General features: G+C 38.3%; 1 protein-coding gene across 1 annotated transcript in view; it reads left to right on the top strand.

Moving 5' to 3' along the window:
- Nucleotides 1–3,291: 3,291 nt before the first annotated feature.
- Nucleotides 3,292–10,505, top strand: part of LOC106880262 (dedicator of cytokinesis protein 9) — a 117,622-nt gene continuing 110,408 nt past the window's right edge. The window contains exon 1 of the mRNA XM_052974882.1: nucleotides 3,292–3,999. Within this exon, the coding sequence (XP_052830842.1) occupies nucleotides 3,820–3,999 (180 nt within the window). The 5' untranslated portion in view covers nucleotides 3,292–3,819. The remainder of the gene's footprint in view (nucleotides 4,000–10,505) is intronic.

The raw sequence follows: 10,505 nt of genomic DNA on the forward strand, positions 1-10,505 counted from the left end.
CCTGTAATACCTGAAATTACTGGGTTTTGTGACCCCTCCCCGCTCCTCTCTGATACCTACCCCTATAAATGGGAGAAACAGGGTTGATATAACAAGGGTGGATAATATGAGAGAGACAGAGATGGTAGTCTCTCTCATACTTAATTGTTCTTTACCCTCTCTCTACATTTCTCTCTCTCTCTCTCTCTCTCTCTCTCTCTCTCTCTCCTGCATCTAAATGACAATTGCCTGATGGTTATCTATTTTCACTCTTTCTCTCTTTCTCTCTTCATTCCCACACACACACACACACACATACACACACACACACACACAGCAACACAGCATTGTGTGTGTGTCCATCTGTTCTTGCAGCAAAGCACCAAGCAAGCCTGTGGTCAATAAGATCCATTGTGATCCATCGATGGCTACTATCCAAATTTCAATCCATTATAGAATCTTTTTTATTTTATTACTTTGGCCTGGAGGAAGGTACAGTGCCTATCGCCAATGTAGAATTCCTGGGTTTGGTCAGACCACAATTAATGTTCCGTTTAAACAATTGTAAGTTGACTTCTAGAACTAAATGGGCTCAGCGGGATGACATTCTGTAGTAGAAGGACTGGGTGTGCTGGTTAGTGTGATGTCTGGGGGGTGGGGGGGATTCTACAATATAAGGGGAGGAGGGATGGGTATAGGAGGAGTGCCTCATTGTAAATGAGACCAGCCATCCATAATGAGCAAAGATCATGAAAAGAGACAGCAATTCTGTGGGCCAAGGATTGGACAGTATTTATGAGGGACCAGTTTTGGATGTGGTCCTGGATATTTGTCCATGTAGGAGCAGTCATTATTCGTTGGGGATGAAGAATGTATATGTAACAATCTCGATTGTGGGTGTTGGATGATTATATGTGGCAGCAGTAACATGGCCCCTGTTGTGAGACCAGTTCTTACAACAGTAGATGGCGGAGGACAAAGTGTCTGATGGCTCTGAAGAGGAAGGTCAGTCTTTGTGATGCAGTTTTTGCTTTGTTGTGGACACACTTTACCAAAACAGTTGATCGGGGGTGGAGAAAAATTGACTGTGTTGGGAGAAGCGGGTAGCTGGGTGTGGGATTTATAGGAGCTGGGGGTATATTTGATTGAACTGGTGTGTGTTTTATTGACCCCTGGAAGGAGGAAAATATAGCTGATCTGAGTGAGATTTGAACACAGATACTAAACAAACACCACTCAACTGTTTCTAATTCATGACTTTGCCAGTTCTATCATTCAGTGATTAATGATTAAGCAGTGTGGCACCATAGTGGATGGCTGTGGTAATGCAACTGTCTTGGGGGTTAAATACGAAAGGGTCATGGTGGCACAATAAAAGGGCTAATGTGACACAAGTCTCTCAGGGATTAAACATTACTGCTGGAAGGGACTGTCCGAGTACAAGTCTCTCAGCGGTTAAGTGGTATTCCCTAAAGGGGCTACTGAGATGCAAGTATCTCACCAGCCATCAGGAATTACTCCGTGAAGGAGTTTCAGTTTGAAAATTAAGCTAAAGGGACAATTTTTTGAATTGAGGGTTTAACAATGAAAATAATATATGTCCCCTTATAGTCTTTCAGATTTGTTATTTTATTGTGAGATTATATCAGCTTCTGTGTTTTGTGTGTGATCCCTGAGAATCTCAAGTGTCCAAGGTTGAATAACATGGAGCCTGTACATACCCACACTTACCATTGGGTTCCCTCCACTAGTGTCGGGGGGTGGGGGTGAAAAGGGGGTAGTGTTTTAGTATTTAATGAGCAGGAAATTAGAAGGATAAGAAGAATTTTCTCTTTAATTATATATTCATTAACATCATTGTGATTAACTCAGCAGATCTGGAGGCCTTCATGACATCTCCCTTAGCTTTCTCTTGCAATTTCTCTCTCTCTCTCTCTCTTCTTTCTTTTTAATCTTATCCCCTTTTCTTTAAACATTATTGAGAATAGTTAATCTGCTCCATAATCATTTAATCTGGTCTGTTTGTGTGTGTATATATATATATATATATATATATATATATATATATATTATATGTATATATATATACATACACAGATTACACATACATCTGTATATACTTACTGTTGTCTATTGAATGGCTGTTGGACAAACATAGAAGCAAGCATACATACACATACATACATACATACATACATAAACACACAGGCACACCTATCTCTGTTTCTCCGTCTCTCATCTCTCCTACATGCACACACACACATATGTAGAGAGAGATGGATGGCTGGATAATTGCAGTGACTAACATATTGACAATTCTATATAAATAGTGTACTTTTGCTATCTCCTCCTCATATAATGTTTGACAATTTGGTACATCTGTGTAGTGGTGGTGGTGGTAGTGGTAGGGGTGGTGGACTTCAGGATATCTATTGGTATAGTGTGTAGGGGTGGCGATGGAAGTGGGGGCATTAGTGTGTATATATATATATATATATATATATATATATATATATATATATATATATATACATATATTGGTGCAGCTATATATATACACTATATCTGTGGAGTAGTGTGATATACACACTGGTATATCTGTGTTCTATGTATGTATCTATGTATATATGTGTGCATGTATGTATGTGTGCATGTGTATATGTGTATGTATAAATGTGTGTATGTGTATATGTGTGTGTATATAAATATATACACACTATATGCGATATACTGCATCTGTGCTAGTAGTTGGAGTCCATAGCATTTGAGAATATCTATCGGTGTATCTTGATACATACTAATATGTGTGTAGCTGTGAACATATGAAGGTATTAGTATATCTGTTGTTATAGCTACACTGCCACCCTCCCTCCCTCCTTGCCATGCACCACCACTACTAATGCCAACACCACCACCACCACTGCCCGCTATTCTTTCTCGCAACAACCCCATTTCATCTTTCCTGCCAGTGCCTGCTTTCATCTCTTCCATCCACTTTGTGGCAGTCGCAACCGTTGAATTCCTATAACTTCTCTGTACTGCTATAACAGTCTTAGTAGTAGTAGTAGTAGTAGTGGTAGTGGTAGTAGTTATTGTTGTAGCTGCTATTGTTGTTGTTGTTGTTGTTGTGTACTGATAGCAACTGTCTCTACTTAATGTAGTTCTGCTTTCAAGCCAGCTGTCTCTCTCTCTCTCTCTCTCTCTCTCTCTCTCTCTCTCTCTCTCTCTCTCTCTCACACTCCTCCCTCCCACTGTTACACACTAAATCACTTCTATGTGTGTGTGAGTGGGTGTGTACACTTGTGTGGTGGGGGTTTCCCTTCCACTCACATTGTGGCTATGTATTTTCTACCTGACTGTCACAGAATTTTTCCTCTCAAAGACAACTGCAGAGGAAAGGAAGATATTTCTAATTTCTTGCAGATGTTTTTCCGTGTCTTCTCCATAAATTTCCTCGACCGTTTTTCTTGTCTTTTTCTTTCTAATTATTACTCTGTTACATTGCTAATTGGGCCAGCATTCTTAACGAAATCATTACATAGCAAGCTGTCATATTGCAAATAGAAAACCCACAAAGCATTATTCTTCTTCCTCATTCAACGTCTCCACCAAAATAAATTTATTTTTATTACTATTTATATATATAAATATATATATATACATATACATACATATATATATATATATTTACATATATGTATCTTTACACATAACTATATTTTCAAACAGAAAAAAGAAATTATATATATATCGATACATAGACGTGACGTGCATTTATACTTACATACAAATATATATATATATGTGTGTGTTTGCATGTAAGTGTTGACGGATGTTTCCATGGAATGCTTAAGACTTCGATTCTGCTGGAGACGGGTCCAAAATGTGTTACCTGTCTCCGCGACTGATTCCAAACATAGATGTGTTTATAACCCAAATAGCGGCCAGACGGAGACATCACCAACACATAATGGATTATTAAACCAAGCACCTAAGTCACCTAATCACGCTCAATCTCAGGCAAGGCAAACTCTTTTTACCTTTTTTTTTCTCTTTCTTTGATTCTAATGATTCATTGCTAATTCTGTTGATTGCCCTGCCAGTCTTTTGGCCATTACTGCTGTATTCCTCCACATTTACCATTTCTCTTGTCAACTGGTCTCTCTTGTGTCTTCCCTTTCTTTATGCACACACACATACATAAATGCATGCATGCCTACACACACACACACATATATATATATATGTATATATATAGTAAAGTTTATTTGCCAACAGAATGTGGCAGCCCTATAAAGGACGATGTTACTGTTGTTTAAGCCCCAGGGAAACATGTTTGCCATCTGGCTACCGACACACAGTCTGTGTCCGTATATATGTATATCAAACATATATGCATGTTATGTATAAGTGTGTGTGTGTATTGGAAGGCAGACATTAAACGAAGATGATGATATATAATATATATATATATATATATATATATACACACATACACGAGTGAGTGGACAAATGTAAGAAGGGCACTCAACCAATTTATTGGGAGTTACATGTATGGATCAAAACAGTTTGATTCAAATTCGTTGGTACTCTTGTAAGAAACACACACATACACACACACACATATATATCTCATCATCATCATCATCATCATCATCATTTAGTGTCTGTGGTTTGGATGCTTCAGATTTGTCTGCTTGTCAGTTTATCTGTCTCTCAGTCAGTCTAATTATGTACACACCCATCGTCAGCATTAATGTCCATTTTCCAGGGTAGCATGGGTTGGATGGTTTGACAGGATCCAGCGAGCAGCAGGGCTACGTTGGACTCCAGTACACACACACATATATACATTTACACACACACACATATAAAATTGAGGCAGGGCAGTGCTTGTGATACTGTGCAGGACATCTAAGACAAGTGGGAGGAGGGAACAAAGGCATCCTGAAATCAAAGACCAGGTCCAAACACTTGCAACAAAGTATTGGGAGGGGGGTGTATCTATGAAAGCGGATCTGCCAAGCTGCCGCCAGGTGTGGTGTTAAATTGGTCTATGGACTAAGCCCATCACCCAAATATATCATGGTGAGATTTGAACTCCCGGTGCAAAGAGTCAGAACAACTACCACAACGATTGCCATCTGTCACTCTACTGACTCTGCTAGTTCACCATCTTAGACTGGTACTTTATATATTGACCTTGGGACAATGAAATACAGAGTTGCTCTTGGAGGGATTTGAGCTTAAAACATAAAGAACCAGAGTAAATGCCACAAGGAATTTTGTCCAAAACTCAACTGATTCTGCTGTCCCACTGCCTGTACCTATGTATTATGTCTAAATGTACAAATGCTTAGTTCCAAGGACCACTAACAAATAATGTGTCTACATGCGTGTATGCTTGTGTGTGTGTGTGTGTGTGTGTGTGTGTGTAAATCAATGCAACGATTGGTTGTGTTAAACTATTGATTTCTGTGCGTAAAATATTTCAAATTGTAAATTGTAACTCTGAGTAAAACATTTTCTTATTTACTTCTTCAAAGACTTTCTGTTGGTTCCATGTTTCTCACTTCCTACTTAACCATTTTATCGCTTGAGAAAGAGAAAGAAAGAAAGAGAGAGAGAGAGAGAGATGGACAGACCTAAAGTTTCTTACTAAATGGAGATGTTGCCTAATTACTCGCAGTGTGTATATAAGTATTTCAAGTTGTATAATATCTATGCTTGGCTGTAATCAGCAATGAGTAAATATAATTAACACACACACACACACACACACACACACACGTATATGTGCAGATACACACACATGTGTAGTTAAACATGTAAATGCACACAGTGATGTCACTCTTCAACATGTCCCCTTTTCCTCTATGTTAAGTTTTCTTATGTTTTGGCTTGAAAACTTCAAACCACACACACACATCCTGAGTGTGTGTAAATAGCGTAAACAGACTCATTATCACGTGTGTGTAGAGAGAGAAAGAGAGAGAGAGAGAGAGAGGAACTTTTCAATATTACAACCATGCAAATGAAAATATATATATACATATATTTATACATAATTGTGTGTGTGTGTGTGTGTGTGTGTGTTGAGAGAGATAAAGACAAACAGACCAGACAAATAAAAAAAATATATATATACATATATGTGTGTATGTATATGTAATTTACATTTCTGACATTTAAATTATATTTTTGCCATTTAAAACAAAACACACACACACAACTATATTTGACATTAACGATTTCACTGTGTTTATTTTGGCCTGTATTTCTATAAAATTGTATCTTGATATTCATTCAATTTACTATGTGATTACACACACGCACACACACGCACACACACACACACACACACACACACACACACACACACACACACACACACACACTCGTGTGCACCCATAAAGTTGCCATACTTCTTACATATGATTTATTTGTTGTTAGCATGTTTATATTAAATATGTTTTGTCTCAGATGTGCTAATGAAACACTAATTAATTTTCTCATTAAAACCTTAGTAATTGCTAGGTTAACTTTGAAGATGTCTGTTAATTAGAGGTGTACTTTTACTTCCCCTGGCAAGCCTATTGTTATGGCAACTACTTTGTGTATGTTTGTGTGTATGTTTACATGTATGTGTGAATGCATGTCTTTATAAGCATGATTGTGTGTGTGTGTATATATATATATATACAATATATACGCGCGCATGTGTGTTTGTGTGATCTCCAATGTATCACAATAGGTAAACAATAGCAACATTGATCTGATGTTTATAGATTTCCAACTGATCAATCACTGATTCCATGTACTTCTCTGAGTATTTGTTACTCACTGCAGAAGAAATATCACAATAAATGTGGTTCACAAAATGCCGGGTCTCTGTTGTTTTTTTAATCAATATCACCAAAAGATATATACATTTATCTCTCTCCCCCCCCACACACACTTGCACTAATATCGAACAATGAGAATGAGTGGCCAACACTGCATTGGTGGCTAAATATTCTTTATTTGTTGTTAACAAGGCTGCCATTGGTTTCATGCTTTGAGAAATTTCTCAACAACTATCAAGCCTGTCACATGAAACATTGGTATTCATCTCCATCATGGAGATGAGTAAAAAACATATATATATATATATATATATATATATCATCTAATGTCTATTATATTTATATGTACATATATGTGTGTATGGTTTGTGTGCGTGTATATGTATGTATACTGTTGTGAATAACTATTGTAAGATATATACTGAGGTGGAATGGTACTTCTCAAAGAGACTCATGTGTTAACACACACACAAATAATTCAGAAGGTCATCAGACATAGCTTGACTTAGAACATCTGATCAACACTGAAGAGACTAATTCACATTGAAACACCAGTGTCTGACGTTCCATACATATATGCATATCTTGGCAAATGTGTATGTACATATATATAGGCACAGGTGTAGCTGTGTGGTAAGAAGTTTGCTTCCCAACCACATGGTTCCAGGTTCACTCTGCTTGTATGGCACCATAGATAAGCGTCTTCTACTTTACTCTTCAAGCCACCCAAAGCCTTGTGAGTGGATTTGGCAGATGGAATCTTAAAGAATCCTGTTATATGTATGTGTATCCGTGCATGTGTGTGTGTGTGTGTGTGTGTGTGTCTGTCTGTTTGTCTCTCTCCACCATTTGACAACCAGTGTTGGTGCGTTTAAGTCCCCATAACTTAGCAGTTCGGTAAAAGAAACCGATAAAATAAGTACCAGGTTTAAAAGAAAATAATAAGACCTAGGGTCGATTCATCTGACTAAAATTCTTGAAGTCGGTGCTCCAGCATGACCGCAGTGCAATGACTGAAATAAGTTAAAGAATATATTTATATGTGCGTGTATATATAAATGTGTGTGTGTGCTTACATGTACACACACACACACACACACACACACACACACACACACACATTTATATTGGTGATTGAAGTTGTACAATCAAAACCAATCCTGGTGTGACCATCCCACCTTTCACTGTAGTAACAGGCAGTATTATTATTATTAAGACAATAAGGTCTGATGTAAGAGAAAGTTGGCTGTTATTTCTACCAGGTCAAGCAGTCATATAGAAACCCCACATATATTTAGTGGGAAAGGGTGTTGGTGGTGATGGGGGTGGGGGTGTTTGTTGGGGGATTTATGGAGAACTGAAGGCTAGAGGTCTTCGTTTCGTCTTTACTCGTTTTGTATCGTTTCGAGTGGAGATAAGAGATGTAATTAACTGTGTGATTAGTGGCAGAAGAGATAAGAAGCAGGTGAGACAGGTGAGGCGATACCTTCTTCAGCAGAAGCAGCTGTTTACTTGCGAATTGATGGATGTTGGATTCACTTAGCTGTAATGAGAGAGAGAGAGAGAGAGAGAGAGAGAGAGAGAGAGAGAACTGGGGAGACATAACAAGCTGACCTCTTGACACAGGGAGGGCTCCTGACTGATGAGATATATGTATGTGTGTATGTGTGTGTGTATATATATGTGTGTGTGTGTGTGTGTGTAATTTGTTTTTACTGGTTTCAGTCATTAGACTGAGGCCATGCTGGGGCACTGTTTTGGAGAATTTTTAGGCAAGTGAATCAACCTCAGGTTTGTTTTTTCTTTAAAACCTGGTACTTATTCTGTTGGACGCATTTGCTGAACCACTAAGTTACAGGGACATAAACACACCAGCACTGGTTGTCAAGCGGTGGTGGGAGACAAACACAGACTCAAAAACCCTCCCCCCACACATATATACGACAAGCTTCTTTCAGTTTCCATCTACCGAATCCACTCGGCTCAAGCCCATAATAGAAGACACTTGCCCAAGGTGCTGCACAGTGGGACTGAACTTGGAACCATGTAATTGGGAAGCAAGCTTCTTACCACACAGCCACACCTTAAGAGAAGTAGGTGGGTGGGGGTGTCCCCATCAACCCAGACCCACCTTTCTGTATATTTCTGGTGATGATATTAAATGAATATCGAAATGTCACCCTCCGCTTCTCTGCTGGCAAAAGAGATATAGAGATAACATTTCCCCGACTGGGTATGTCTCGGTGTTAAATGAATAACGTGACACTTGCCATTGTTTCAGGTTTGTTCCACTAAAAGTTAGGTTATTACATGATGTATGGAATGTAATTATTGTGTGTAGGAGTAGTGGATGGGTTTGGTATTTGAGCCCCGAGGCAGATGGAGTGGGTGCTGAGCAAAGATCTCAGTGCTGTGAAAATCCATTTACAAAAAGTAAAGAATTGTATAAAAATAGGATTTCTATAAGAAGATACAGTGACAATTTGAAAATGTTCTTATCATCATGCTGTTTTTTTCCATGTTGGCATGGGCTGGACAAGACTTACTGAGATAGTGTTTTTGTGACTGGGTACCCCTCCTGTTGCCAACCTTTACCTGTTTTTCTAAGTTGTTGTTCTTTCATTCCAGTGGTCTGGATATGGTGAAACCACTTAGCTGCAGCCATCTTATTTTTGCAGAGGATGCGAACATGACGTAATGGTTGCCCAGTGTTGTGTGAAGATGTGAAAGAAGAAACACGCACACACACTCATTCTCTCTCTTTCACACGCACACACACACACACACATACACACACATTGTCATGATGGGGTCTTTATACTGTTTCTGTCTACCAGTTTCACTCACCTGGCATCGGTCAGCTAAAGGCTATAGTAGAAGACCAACGGTGCCCCACAGTGGGTGGCACCTGGAACCACATGTTTACTACAACCACAGCCATAATTGCACCTCAGATATTATTTACTTTTATTTATTTTTTATTTAAATTTCTTCCTTGTTTTCTATTTCACATCTGAAATATCCATCTCTGAAATGTATTCCTTAAAATGTTCTTTGTTCTCTCTGTTGTTCAGAAGTAAATTTATCTTAGATTAAGAATTAAAAGACTATTAAAGCAACAACTAGTTCAGCCGGTAAACAAAAGTCAGCTTATCTTTTGTTAATCTCTCTTGTACCTTTTATAGCTTTAGGGAAGATTAAAGTGATCATTTATCTAGCTACAGTTTACACTATGCTACACTTCCTGGCAAATTTAAGGAATTATTCCCTTACTGTTCTCATGATTTCCATGTTTCTTTCAAAACATTGTAACAAAGAAAATGGTTTTTTTCATGTAAACATTTTGGATTCTCAATAGAAATAATGGAATTTTTTTGTTTTCCATGATTTATAAACCATTTTTTACTCTCTGATCTTTTTAACTCCCTACCATTAATACCACCTACTGTGCCAACTATAGAACTTCTTCATGGTTGTTTAATATCCTAGAATTAGCTGCCAAATTTTCTTCAGATCCCACCCCACACTCTTAAGAAAGGGAAAGAACATTGAATAATGTACTTCTAGATACACAGTGTCAGGCAATGTGGAACAGAATGGCCACAGATGGAATATTAGTTAAACTTAAGACTGACTACCGACCACAAGTCTGGTCTGTCAGAGCTGACCCCCCCCCCCCCC

The sequence above is a fragment of the Octopus bimaculoides genome, chromosome 19 (assembly GCF_001194135.2).
Source record: "Octopus bimaculoides isolate UCB-OBI-ISO-001 chromosome 19, ASM119413v2, whole genome shotgun sequence".
In the NCBI taxonomy this organism is placed as follows: Eukaryota; Metazoa; Mollusca; class Cephalopoda; order Octopoda; family Octopodidae; genus Octopus; species Octopus bimaculoides.